This window comes from Amblyomma maculatum, chromosome 9, assembly GCF_055883805.1.
Source record: "Amblyomma maculatum isolate TAMU_Amacu chromosome 9, ASM5588380v1, whole genome shotgun sequence".
Classification (NCBI taxonomy): domain Eukaryota; kingdom Metazoa; phylum Arthropoda; class Arachnida; order Ixodida; family Ixodidae; genus Amblyomma; species Amblyomma maculatum.
Genome location: NC_139352.1, coordinates 54737352 through 54751707, shown reverse-complemented (window position 1 = coordinate 54751707; position 14356 = coordinate 54737352). Strand labels below are relative to the sequence as shown.

The 14356-nt window shown below is 46.9% G+C and overlaps 1 protein-coding gene across 1 annotated transcript; it reads left to right on the top strand.

Moving 5' to 3' along the window:
• The first annotated feature begins 687 nt into the window (after positions 1-687).
• Positions 688-1521, top strand: LOC146179078 (uncharacterized). The gene has a single exon (XM_084580105.1). It carries the CDS (start codon positions 688-690, stop codon positions 1519-1521), a length of 834 nt encoding a protein of 277 aa, XP_084436231.1.
• The last annotated feature ends 12835 nt before the right edge of the window (positions 1522-14356 follow it).

The window sequence follows — 14356 nt, the reverse complement described above, 5'->3', positions numbered from 1 at the left end:
TTCATCAGCCAAACATTACACAGGCAATGCCAAAAAGTTCCAAAGCAGACGGCAAGTTTTCCGCCTCCGTTTACTCGGTGCCGAATTGTCGTTTGTTTTTGCGCTATGCTAGGAGAATGGATGAAAGCAACGACACATGAATTCACTATTATAAATAGTTGTACTTCCTTTTGCAAGAAATAGAAATGTTTTCTCAAGAGCATAAAACAAAAACTGGTAGAAACGCAGAAGACAAGAGATTTCAAGGCAGGCGGCAATCTGCGCGCCTCCGTTGTGTGTGCCGCGTTGTCGTCTGCATTTGCACGACGGAGTAGAGCCGGACGGTGGTGGTGCGTACTCGTATATTATAGGCAAGTGGTATTCTGCGTGTTTTCATTAATTTTGCATGAACTTTAGCGCGCATTGTTTTCTTCCATGGAAGCTAATGAGCAGTGCCCTGACATCCTAATCGGGCACCGAAAACGGGGACCGCCGTTCAAGCCTCCAGGTGCACCAAAAAGAAAGAACAGCAAAGTCTCCGAGTATGACAGGGCCAGAATTTTCGAAGTGTCGAGGCGTGGAGGAGATGTAAAAAAATTGGCAGACACGCTGGGCATCAATTTAAAGACGGCGAGATCCACTGCAGCGAGCGATAGAGAAGCGTTGAAGAAAGGCGGAACATCGAAGAAATTCGGAAATGAGGCAGTAATGGCTCTAAAGAATATTGTGGATAACAACCCTGCTTTCAAGCTAAAACAAATAAAACAAGCAGTGGAAGAAGAATTGCCGGGAATCGCCATCAGCACAAGTAGCATTGAACGCCTACTGGATTCGCACGGTTACGGTATGAAGTTGATGACTATGAGGCCAATTGACCGCAACAGAGACGACGTGAAACGCAGCCGCAAAACATACGCGCAATGGTTGCAGTGTGAAGGACCTCGCTTGTGCAGGTTTTACATCGATGAGACCAACCATAACATATGGTGTTCAAGGAGCTTCGGCCGTGCAGTGAAGGGACAGCCTGCGGTGCAGACGACGACTGTCACCAAAGGAGCAAACCTTAACATTCTCGCCTGCATGTTCGCAAATGGTGTCATTCATTGGACGGCCGTAGACAAGGTTCACTGGGTCGTTTTCAATGAATTTTTGAGCGACATATTAGCCCGTGTCGAAAGTGAAGAACCTGGTTATGAAGCGGCTTTTATTTTGGACAACGCTCCAGCTCACATTCGTGCGGAACAGGCAAGCCCGGCTAGTCAGACGCACTCGATCAAGCGGCTGCCTCCTTACAGTCCGTTTTTCAACCCTATAGAGGAAGTCTTTTCGAAGTTCAAGTCGGAAGTCAAAGCTTTCCTCGGCGAGCCGAGAGACCTGGTGCTAATCACTCCTCCCGGAATGACTAAAAAGGGCCATCGGCGCAGTTCGTTGCTCGACGCTACCCGACACTCTATGCAGCAAATACAAAGGGTAGAGTGTGCTCCTTTTGACCGCCATAACTTTTCGTTTATACGGGCAGCTTTGCATGAAGACGATATGTAAAACGTTCCGAGTTTCACTTAGACCTGCCTAATGTCTCCTAGAAAATAAAATTGCATTTCAGTCAGCTACTTCTGTGCTTTTACGTGCTTATAGTTTGTTGGCAACCTACGCCGCTAGGATTACCGCCCAGGCAAATTAAGTACTGCTGCTAAGGTGACCATAGTGAGAAGCCAGTAGCTATTCCTGGCCTCGGTTGTAAGCTCCGCTGTACATAGTTTCATTCACTCTACCGTGTCGCGGCCAGACTGAATGCAGGGGCGCTCTCTCTCTTTCCGCGGTAGCGTTACTCTAAGTCTTCACGCCGAAACCGTGTCTTACACTGATCCTTTTCTGCTAGTGGTGTTAAATCATGATTAGAAACCCAAATACATTTTTGCACCGGTTGCAATTTCTAAAAACAGCCGGCTGTTGTGTGAAGGCCGCACTTGCCATCAGCATGGAGATTCAGTGCATAAGTCAACCCATGATAAGCAGTGCTTAACCAAATTAGAAGATGACAGGTATATTTATTCACTTGCAATGCGTCTAAGCTAAAAGCTTGAAGAGACATGTCACAAACCGCATTTTTTCCTTCAGCTGCACATGGTTCTTGGTTGTTGCAAGATATAAGAACAAAGCGAAATAGTGCATGCAGATGTGACGCTTACTCGTCGCATGGTCTGGAATGTGATCTCAATTACTATTTATTTCTGGAATTCATGGTTTGTGCTTTGGAGCCCTCCACCACATTCATTTTCCACATGTGGATTAAATTGGAGAATATACGCCAACCTCCCACTTGCATGTATCAGCAATAACCATGGCTGCTCATGTTTGCAGCCGACATTTAGCTTGGCTTGTGTGTACTATGAATATGCCCGCCACAAAATACATCAATAATGCCTAACAGAGCTTGAAATTCCGCTCTGTCAATGAGGAAATTGCAGTTTGAAATTACTTGTTATGCAGCTGGTAAATATGACTTCTGACTGCTTTACGGATCTCGGAGCCCAAAAACGTTCGCCAATAAAAAAAAAAATCATAAAACGGCTGCCATACCTTAAGTGCGAAAGTCATCAGCCGCACAGAAACCAAATAATTCAAACTAGGGATTCTCCCCCGAATTACTTAGTGAAGACATTCGTTGGCCTGGCTGGTTTTCACGGCCTCTGGCACCTCAATGCTTTTCCTTCACCTGCACGCTTTGCTAACCACTAAGCGTTAAGTCGTTGTATCTGGTCTTCTGCACATTTTGATGGTCGTTATCGCTCAGCCTATGCTTGCCTTTTAACTGAGTGCCGATGGCTTGTAGGCCTCAGGTACACATTTTCTTACGCGGTACACACGCCGAGCTTAGTCTTCGAGTACTGGTGCTCCTTATCGTGATATAGTGTTTGCGTAAATTGTCCTTTCCAGCGACGTCGGTATATTCTAGGCGGGTCTGTAAAAGGGTTTGTTGGAAATGTTTTATCTTCCTTTTACTGTGTAGTGCCATGACATGAAGGATGGTACTTGCTTATGAAGAAATCAGTACGCACCTAAAATCAAATAATGAACACGCTGCCTCGCGTCTCTTTTTTTTTTGCCCTTGCTCGTTTTCGCTCTCACTTTCTTTCATCGTATGCCCAAGTAACTGATACATAGCGCTAACGCGGCGCGCCGCTTTCAATGCTGTATTTCCAAAACAACCCTCGTATGGTATGCCAGCAAACGTGGTACCAGAAATTTGAATTGGGTCTAATATTCCTCCTCCGGAAGACAATAATTTTGAAAGACATTCTCAATAAACAACTATCATTAACTGAGCACAACTCCTTTAATTGCTCGCATTGATAACTTTCAAGCGGCACTTATCACGTAACGTAACAAATGCCGAAGCCTTAAATTAAGGACAGTACAAGAATGAACGAGAATGAATGCTTCGGCTTATGAATTGACTTCATACAAATGGCTCATGCGGACTTTATTTTGGCAATTATATGCAAGACGTAATGTAAATTCCAATGCATCCAGTGCAACACATGTTCAACAGTGCAAGTACCTACAATCGTTTCCGCGGAAACTGCTTTTCAGTGAGTTTCACAATTGCACAGCGCCAAACGAAACAATGAACGGAATCCTAATGCTATACGACGAACTTTTTACCACTCTTCATAGCACAGCAAGACCTTTTGTTTTGGTTACTTGGGTTATTATGATTCAACACTTCAAGGCGAAATAAGCTATGAGAGGCGTAGTAGAAGCATTCTGCAGAAATTCAGGAGACTTGCTGTTATTCAAGTACACTGCTATCGCACAGCACACAGGCACCTTGCCCTCCGCCTCCATCGACATACAAAATCCGTGTCAGTGATCGCACCCTCTTTCCCGCTACCAGTGGAGTGCTCTAATGAGGGAATCATTGCGGCGGGGCGAAATTTGATTTTGAGTAAATGATTACAGGTCGCTTATCTCCAATTTGTTCTCTCATCATCATCCTTATCATCAGCCTGATTATACCCACTGCAGGGCGAAGGCCTCTCCCATATTTCTCCACTTAACCCGGTTCTGTGCTAGCTGCATCAACTTGACCCCTGCGAACTTCTTAATCTCATCCACCCACCTAATTTCTGCCGCCCCCTGCTACGCTTTCCTTCTCTTGGAAACCAGTTTGTTACCCTCAGCAAACCATCGGTTATCCTCTCTTCGCACTACATGTCCTGCCCATGTCCATTTCTTCTTCTTAATTTCTACTAGAATGTCGGTAACTTGAGTTATTTCTCTCACCCACTCTGCACGCTTTCTATCTCTTAATGTTACCCCTACCATTTTTCTTTCCATAGCCCTCTGGGTTGTCCTCAACTTAAGTAGAACTCTCTTGGTTAGCCTCCACGTTTCAGCCCCATAGGTGAGTACAGGCAAGATGCAACTGTTGCATACTTTCCTCTTGAGCGATACCGGTAAGCTGCTAGTCATAATCTGCGAGTGCTTGCCAAATGCGCTCCACCCCAATCGTATTCTTCTTGTTATTTCCTTTTCGTGGTCCGGATCTGCGGTTACTACCTGTCCTAAGTAGACATATTCGCCTACTACTTCCAGTATTTCGCTACCTAATGTAAACTGCTGTTCCTTCCCGAGGCTGTTGAACATTACCTTAGTCTTCTGAATATTGATTTTCAAGCCTACCTTTCCACTTTTCCTCCCCAGGTCATCAATCATTATTAACAGTTCATCCCCTGAGTTGCATAGCAGGGCAATGTCATCAGCAAATCGCAGATTACTGAGGTATTCTCCATCTACCCTTATCCCTAACTGCTCCCATTCCAAGTCTCTGAATACTTCCTCTAAACAAGCTGTGAATAGTACTGGGGAGATTGTGTCTCCTTGCCTAACACCTTTCTTTATGGGAATTTTGTTACTTTCTTTATGCAGCACTACGGTTGCTGTGCAGCCACTATATATATCTTCCAGCACTTTCACGTACGGCTCGTCTACCTCCTGATTTCGCAATGCCTGCATCACCGCCGAGGTATCAACTGAGTCAAATGCTTTTTCTTTTTTTTTTTTGTTCTCTATTTTATACTTTTTGATTCCTTCTGACACTATGGTATGCGTATTGGCAGCATGTGAATAAAGAGGTACAATTTTTACATCAATTTAAATTGAATGTGCCCGAAACTAACTGTTCTTCAGCCCCGCTCATATGTGTTTGTTTCAATCGTTATTGGAATTTTATTCATACCTCGCGCGAAATGTGATGGCGACGAAATAAAAAATCCATGGGGTGCAGCAACTACATCATGATCATCAGCCTGACTATACCCCCTGCAGGGCGAAGACCTCTCCCATATTTCTCCAATTAAACCAGTTCTGTGCTAGCTGAATCCACTTGACCCCTGCGAACTTCTTAACCTCATCCGCCCACATACATTTCTGCCGCCCCCTGCTACTGTTTTCCTTCACTTGGAATCCAGTTTGTTACCCTAAGCGACCATCGATTATCCTCTCTACGCACTACATGTCCTGCTATGCCCATTTCTTCTTCTTAATTTCCACTTTAATGTCGGTAACTTGAGTTATTTCTCTGACCCACTCTGCACGCTTCCTATCTCCTAATGTTACCCCTACCATTTTTCGTTCCATAGCCCTCTGGGTTGTCCTCAACTTAAGTAGAACTCTCTTGGTTCGCCTCCACGTTTCAGCCCCATAGGTGAGTACAGGTGAGATGCAACTGTTGTATACTTTCCTCTTTGGTATTTTTTTGTAAGCCGTATGATTCACGGCCACCCCATCCTCCCGCTGTGCGATGTTAGAGCATGTTAAAGATCCCCAGGTGGCCGAAATTACTCCGTAGTTCTCCACTACGGCTCCTCTTTATCACTACCCACTGTCACTCCGAAGTACTCCACTAGGGCTCCTCTTTGTCACTTTCCACTGTCACTGCCAGAGGTGGTGAAGGGTGGCTGTTCCTGGCTCTGCGGAGCTGGGACTGGTGTGTCGGCGCCGCTTCCGGCGGTGGCTGGCCTGCTACTGAATTTTTGTCTGTGGTAGGCCGTCATTGCACCCACCACCGCTTAGATTGTGGACGACGGCTGTTGTGGTGCGCGTCTTTCTCTCCCTCTTCTTTTTATTTCTTCTCTACTTTCTCTTTCTGTCCGCACGAGGCAATAGAGGTGGCTAAGCTACAGAGCCAGTAACAGGCCGTGCATTTTCTTTTCTTTCTTCCTACAGCCACAACCAAGCTAAGCCTCTGCCAGCTTTTATTACTATAATTATTATTATTATTATTATTATTATTATTATTATTATTATTATTATTATTATTATTATTATTATTATTATTATTATTATTATTATTATTATTATTATTATTATTATTATTATTATTATTATTATTATTATTATTATTATTATTATTATTAAAGCCTTTACTGCCTCCTCGTTGTAGACAGCAAAAGTATCACGCTTTTGCGGGGCTCTGATTGGTCACGACGGCATGACGTTATGGAGGTCTCGACCATACACAGAGAACCACTGCAGTATGCACGAATGCGTGCCTTAATGGCCATATGTCAATCAACATACAATTACTAATTATTTACTAATTAATGACTAATTACTAAAATTTGAGCACTTAGTTACTTGATAATTACTAATCAATTTTTCCTATCAATAACTTATTATTGCCAGTTGTGTAATTATTTATTTCCTAATTAATGTCGCGCATCCAGTAAAATCAACCACACAATAGTAAACGTAGAACAACTGCGAAGCTACAAGGAGCGCGATCTCGTCGCTGCCAAGCGGAATTCTCTGAATAAATGCACTCGCATAATGTTAGTCGCTCGCTTTACTCGTAGCAGGGTTCCTTCATGGCGGTTGAAGCAGGCGGACACGCGTCACTTCGGCTCCCTCAAATTTTGACCGATTTCACCGGACCAACGCTTTTTCGCCACCGGATTTCATTCGGAACTGGAAGACATCAAGTGCTGGATCCCCTGGATGCCATATTTCAAGCGGTAGGACCGTTTTTTCGGATCTTTACCGGACTTGAAAGTTCCAAAGCGGGCGCCAGCCCGCTAACCCTGACGGGACGCCCAGCACGACATCGGGAGAGCATGGGACGCTAGGCTTATTGACGACGGCGGCGCCTAGCACCGACGCTTCTTCAAAGAGAGACCATATGGCAGGGCCAAGCTAAGCCCCAAGTGCGTCGCCGCAACCACCAAATGCCCTCCTTGACGAATTCCAAGGGATGGATGAAGACGACTTTGGAGACGCCGAGTCAGGAAGCGAAGACGGAATGCCGTCAGATTCCTCATCGGAGTGCGTCGGGTACAACAACAATGCCAGTTGGGAGCTTGTTCAATCCAAGCGCCAGAAAAAAAAACTTCAGAGACAAGGACAACGGAAAGGCACGGGAACCGGCCCGGACGCCCAACCTCATGATCGAAAATCACTGGGTAATGCGACCGGCTGCAACAAGACCGGAGAGGTGGAGCAGAGGAGGCCTAGGCGAAGACTGCCGCCACTCCCCAAAAATGACATCAAAATTTTTCGACCCAAGAAAGGACTCATGGTGAAATCACTCACCACACACCAAGTAGCGCGCGCCGTTATCATGACGTGCGGCCAACAATAACAATGCAAGGACGAGGACATACCTGTAAGGCTTCGCACAGGATCAAATATCATTATCGTTAGCACCCCACATGAAGAAACGGCTCACCTGGTGCGGCGCATTACCCGCCTTAAATTCGCCGGAAAGTCGTACGAGGTCAACGCTTACGTGGCAACTCCGGAGGAGGTCTTTCGCGGCGTAATTCACGGTGTTGACCCAGGTACGTCTCCCGAAGAGCTGAAAGCACACCTACGAGTCAGAACTCAAGGAGTAACCATTCTCCAGGCAAGGATGCTTGGAAAATCCAAGACCGCCGTGATCACTTTCGACGGCCCGATCTTGCCGAAATTCGTAATATAATACGGAGGTGAACTACCGTGCTACCAGTACCGCCCCACGAGGCAAGTGTGCTACGTCTGTTTCCAGCAAGGACACCGCTCCGACGTGTGCCCCACACCGGACATTATTGTGTGCGGACTGTGCGGAGATAAAAATCCGACGAAAGACCATGTGTGCGAGCTCAAGTGGCTAATATGCGGTGAGGCACATCGCACCGGATCCAAAGAGTGCCCCGAGAGACTGAAAAAAGCAAGACCAAATCCAAGCGGGGAAAGAGGGCGCAGTGGCCAACGCGGGCGACCACGCAAGCGATGGTTCAGCTCAGAAGGAGAGACCTCGAGGAGCCGATCAAGGTCCAATTCCTTCCCACCTCTGTCGCCGGCCGGTTCACAGGAGGGGAACAAACAAGAAAAGCAGAAAACGAAGCTTTCCCAGAAAGGCGGCAGCAAGGTAAGCTGGGCATCTACCATTGATCCGCACTCGGTAGAAAATAGTAACACAAACAATACAAACAACAAAAATATTCCTGTCAAAGAAGCTAAAGACGCGAGCAGTGATGCACTCAGACGCGAGCTTGAACTCGCTCGACTCAAACAAAATGAGCTCGAACGCAAGGTCGAGGAACTAACAAAACACTAAAGGCACAACAGCGGGAGCTTGAAATCACTAGAGCCTTTCCAAAACAGCCACAAGCATCCAACAATGAAGAACTTGAAACACGAATGCAACAGATGATGCAGCAGATGATGCAGGATATGATGCGGCAAATCCAATCTCAAATGCAACAGATGCAAGCACAATTTCAGGGGCAGATCTCAGAAATCAAAAGTGCTTTTCGAAAACAAAGACATAACGAAAACATTAGGGAAAGAGCGTACAACCGTCCAGCGTTAACAGCGTTCGCTGTCGAACAAGGCAACAGCACGAACACGTAAACGTGACCAAGACGCGTCAGCAAGACCAAGAAAACTTAGAAATTTGGCAATGGAACTGCAGAGGCTACCGCAAAAAACAGGCCCTACTAAAACAATACAAAAACACACAGCTTACACCCCCCGATGTGACTGCGCTCCAAGAGACTGGAACCAGGCCCTCTTTACAGGGGTACGATGTTTAAACGGAGGTAAAGCAGCCGTTCTAGTCATCAAAGCCATCACCGCAATCAGGCACGATACCATCCCGACACGGACATCGAGCACGCGCTTGTCGAAATCATTCCGAAAAAGCGAAAGGGAAGGAGCACATTCGTACTAAACGTGTACAGCCCGCCAAGACAAAGAAAAGCCAAATTCTTCGAACTCTTCCACGGAGCGCACAAGCTGGCCAAAGAAAATGCACTCATTATCGTGGGAGATTTCAACGCCTTGGACACGAGTTGGGGATACCGGAAACAAGATATCAAGGGAAGAACATTAGCGGACGTAGCCGAATATTTTGGCTGTAAGCTAATCACAGATCCCGCGACCCCCACGAGAATCGGTAATAGTGTGAGCACGGACACTTGCCCGGACCTCACGTTCGTAAGGAAGAGCAAGGAGTCACAGTGGGAAAACATGATGGAAAACCTAGGTAGCGATCACTTTATCCTCCGGACGCGAATAGCATCGGAAAGGGTAAGATGCCGGATCGGACAAACAAAACTCACGGACTGGAACGCGTTCCGCGGGGCTTGCAAAAAATCTGAAGGCGGCATTCAATCACTAGAAGACTGGAGCGGCTTGTTGACAGAAACGCGAGACAAATGCACAAAAAGTGTAAGACGAACAACAACAACGCCCGAAGTAGACGGGCACCTTCTGCGACTATGGGAAGTCAGACGCTGTCTCACCAAAAGATGGCGGAAGCAAAAACACAACAGGAAACTAAAACTAAAGATAGCAGAAGTTACGGCAAAAGCTGAAGAATACGCAGCGCAACTCGCGAGACAAAATTGGGAACAATTCAGCGACTCGCTTAAGGGAACCTTAGGTACGGCCAGAACCTGGAATCTCCTAAGAGCACTAATCGATCCGACCAAAACAAAATCAGAAAACAATAAAAGCATCCACAGATTCATCCACTCCTTCGAGGGTTCGAACACCGACCTTTTAGAGAAGGCACGATTAAAATGTTTCGGTGATCGCAACCCCTCACGATACCAAGGAAACTATCGCGGAGCCGAAAACGAGAGCCTCGACCGCCCAATAACTGTGGAAGAAGTTTATGCGGCCATAAGGAATACGACCAGAAACACGGCAGCAGGAGCCGACAGAATCGACAATGCCCTGATCCGAAACCTGAGTGACGACCTCATACAAGAGCTCGTAAGTTTTCTAAACAAACACTGGGAGGCGGAGACGGTTCCCGAAGACTGGAAACACGCCGAAGTAATTATGATACCTAAACCTTGCAAACAGCTCCAAATTGAAAATCTCAGGCTCATATCGCTCACGTCGTGCCTCGGCAAGCTTTACGAGCGGGTGGTGATGCTCAGACTGCAAAATTTCATGAAAGATAATGAACATGTACCCCATACCATGTTCGGCTTCAGCGCAAAACTCTCGACGCAGGACGTGCTGCTTCAAATACAAGAAGGTGTGCTCCGCAACGTACCCCGAACAGGTGAAAATGTCATAATGGCCCTTGACATCAAGGGAGCATTTGATAACGTCAGTCACGAAGCGATCCTTAGAGGCCTAGACGACCTGGACTGCGGACGCAGAATCCACCGGTACGTCAAAGCCTTCCTGTCAGATAGAACTGCCACCATCGGCATGGGAGACCTTCGATCGAACAAAATGCACGCGCCAAACAAAGGAACACCACAAGGATCAGTCATCTCACCTATCCTCTTCAATATAGCTATGATAGGTCTAGCACGAAAACTAGAGAAGATCGAAGGCATCAGGCACGCCATGTATGCAGACGACATAACAGTCTGGACGAACACCGGTTCCCTCGGGGAGAAGGAAGAAAAACTACAGGAAGCGGCCTCCTGTGTACAGAAATATCTCGGAGAAAGAGGACTCGCATGCTCGACCGAGAAATCGGAACTGCTTCGAGTGTGGAGAGGCAAACAAAACCGGACCGTCCCAACCAGTGAGAACCTGAAACTCAACATCTACCTGGAAGAAATGCCCATCCCTGAAAAGACAAAAATAAGAATATTAGGTATGTGGGTTCAATCGAACCAACGCAGTAGTCACACTTTTACCATGCTCAAAACTACAACGCTACAAGTGACACGCATGATCACCCGCATCACCAACAGGCGGCATGGCATGCGCGAAGAGGACACACTAAAACTAGTTAGAAACCTGCTAGTGAGCCGAATTATGTACATACAGCATGCCCTACCAGTGCCTCAACAAGAGTGAAATACAACAAGCTGATGCCCTGCTACGCAAAGCGTATAAGACGGCGCTCCGATTACCGCGCAACACGTCTACAGAAAAGCTCATGGCGCTTGGATTGCAAAACACATTCGAAGAACTACGCGAGGCGCAGCTTGAGTCGCAAAAACTCAGGCTGCTGCAGACAACGACTGGAAGAGCGCTTTTACAGAGACTCGGATACTGTGAGCAGATGCGAGAAATAGCGAGGACGGTAACGATCCCCGACGAACTTCGCAAGTCCCTCAAGGTAGCTCCAATCCCGAGAAACATGGACCCTAACCTCCACCAAGGTAGAAGAGAAGCAAGGGCCAATTTTATTCAAAAAACATACGCTCCTGAAGACACGACTGTGTATGCAGACGCGTCCTCGAGAGGAGGACAGAACAAAATTGCAGTGGCCACGGTGGTCAATTCGTCTCTACGCGAAGTGACCAGCGCCTCTATCCGACACTGCACAGCAGCAGAGGCCGAGGAAGTAGCCATTTCTCTAGCGGTGGCGGAAGGCTATAGAGCTGAGCGGTCGCTAACGATACTCACGGACTCTCAAACAGCCTGTCGAAATTTCATGAATGGTAGGATTGGTCGTCACGCGCTTGGTACACTCCTCGAAGCGAGCGACAGATTTAAAAACCACGAAGAAAACAAGACCAGACACAAAATTATATGGGTACCGGGGCACATGGGGGTGGCAGGGAACCAAGAGGCTGACAGGATAGCTCGAGCATACACTACTTTCCGAGCATCCGACGGGTCCGCGGAACTTTTGCTAGCACCCAAGGCATACTCGGCCATACTAGAAAACTATAGAGGAAGAAGAATGCGATATCCCCCACCGCACAGTTCTCTCACCAGAGAGGAAACTGTCATATGGAGACAATTACAGACGGGTTCATACCGAAACCTGCACATACTAAACAAAATGCACCCTACCATATACGCTGACAGATGTCCGTGGTGCTATGAAAAACCAACACTATATCACATCACATGGGCATGTCAAAACATAGATGTGGTCCCCAAAATTCGAAACCCGAGTGCGGAGCAATGGGAGACTCTGCTGTCCAGCGACCGCTGCGAAGACCAGCAAGGTCTGGTACAGCGAGCCCAACTGGCGGCAGCAGCCAGCGGAGCCCTGGACTGAGGGCAACCGACCATTGTAAAAAAGTGAACGAAGTCGACGGAGAAGACTTGTGGATACAACAAGCAGACATCTCTGAAGACGTCCAAAAACCGCCAAATAATATAGGACTAAATAAAGTTTTTCCTCCTCCTCCTCCTCCTCCTCCTCGTAGCAGCATTCAACGCTACATGCGCAACAGTCGCTAGCAGAATGCAGCGCTCGGGCTTTCGCCTTTCATCACTGTTGTCGCCAAAGTGTCCTCGAATTTTTTATTATTACTGATAGCCAGCGGAGCCTGCCTGTTAGCAAACTGAGATAGGTGTACAATTAGATTCGACCACGTGAGAAGCAGGTCATTTTGTCACAAAAAATTAAGGATGGCTTAGCTCTGCTATGCCTGGATATACGTAGCGAAAGGCAGTGACTACCTCGGGATGAGAAGTCAATTTCTCAAATCTTCTGCGCCGTTCGCCAGCAGCTAAACTTTCCTTGGCTTTCATGTCGGGCGCGTCTAAGTTCACTGAAGTTCAATAATTCGTTTACAAGAAAGGAGAGGCGCAGCATCTGTCACTCGCGGAAGGCAAGAATCGCCGCCCGGCGGCGTTGGAGCGCACTCGTCCCCGCTTGGTCCTTCCACTCTAGGCCTCAGGTCACCTTCATGAATAAATGTTTATGAATGAATGTGTAGCTGACGGCAGATGGGTGACGTCAGATCCTTGATGTCATAGTCTTTGGTACTTTCAAATTGCGCGCCAATCGCAGTATCTGTCACTCCCGGAATCCCGCTATCATCCTGAGGCTAGAAAAGCGGAATTATGAAGGTTTCACGGCCCGGGGCGTGGCAAAGCGGTAAAGCGATTAGGATCGATTCCCGGATGGAGACTTTTAATGCGGCAACGCCAGCAGAGCTTGGCGAGGGGGCTGCAGAGCTTGCCTCGGTTTCACTCATGCGCAGCATATTGGTTTTTCAGCATGCGGCCCATGCGAAGCTTGGCTCCGACCCTCGTAGTGAAACATTTCGCTTCAAAACTTTATAATAGTTTAAACAATAAGCCAAGTTTCGAAGCAGAATAACACCAATATGTTACGTGCGGCGGGAAATGCAGTAGATCCAGTTGTATGGAAATCAACGGTTCAATGCAATGTAAGGCTGTGAGATTGTGCACTCGCTTTGTATTCCTATCCGCGTTTTTAGGCATGACAAAAGGCTCACTATTCCTATCGGGCCGCCTCCCGTGACTGTGGGTACGTACGACGGTAGCTATCAATTTCCTAACAGCATTTAGGCAATTGTTTAGGCTTTATCCTTTGGCAGAATAGGAACACATGTGACTGTGGGTACGTACGACGGTAGCTATCAATTTCCTAACAGCATTTAGGCATGGGTACGTACGACGGTAGCTATCAATTTCCTAACAGCATTTAGGCAATTGTTTAGGCTTTATCCTTTGGCAGAATAGGAACACATGTGACTGTGGGTACGTACGACGGTAGCTATCAATTTCCTAACAGCATTTAGGCAATTGTTTAGGCTTTATCCTTTGGCAGAATAGGAACACATGTGACTGTGGGTACGTACGACGGTAGCTATCAATTTCCTAACAGCATTTAGGCATGGGTACGTACGACGGTAGCTATTAATTTCCTAACAGCATTTAGGCAATTGTTTAGGCTTTATCCTTTGGCAGAATAGGAACACATGTGACTGTGGGTACGTACGACGGTAGCTATCAATTTCCTAACAGCATTTAGGCAATTGTTTAGTCTTTATCCTTTGGCAGAATAGGAACGCATAATGGCGTCAGACTTTTAAAATTGATTCACAACATTTCGCGAGGTTCATAGGATTGATCCTTCTGTGGGTACGTACGACGGTAGCTATGAATTTCCCAACAGCATTTAGGCAATTGTTTAGGCCTTATC

Coding starts and splice junctions, on each gene's coding strand:
- LOC146179078 (XM_084580105.1), top strand. CDS start 688: ATGGCTCTAAAGAATATTGTGGATAACAACCCTGCTTTCAAGCTAAAA.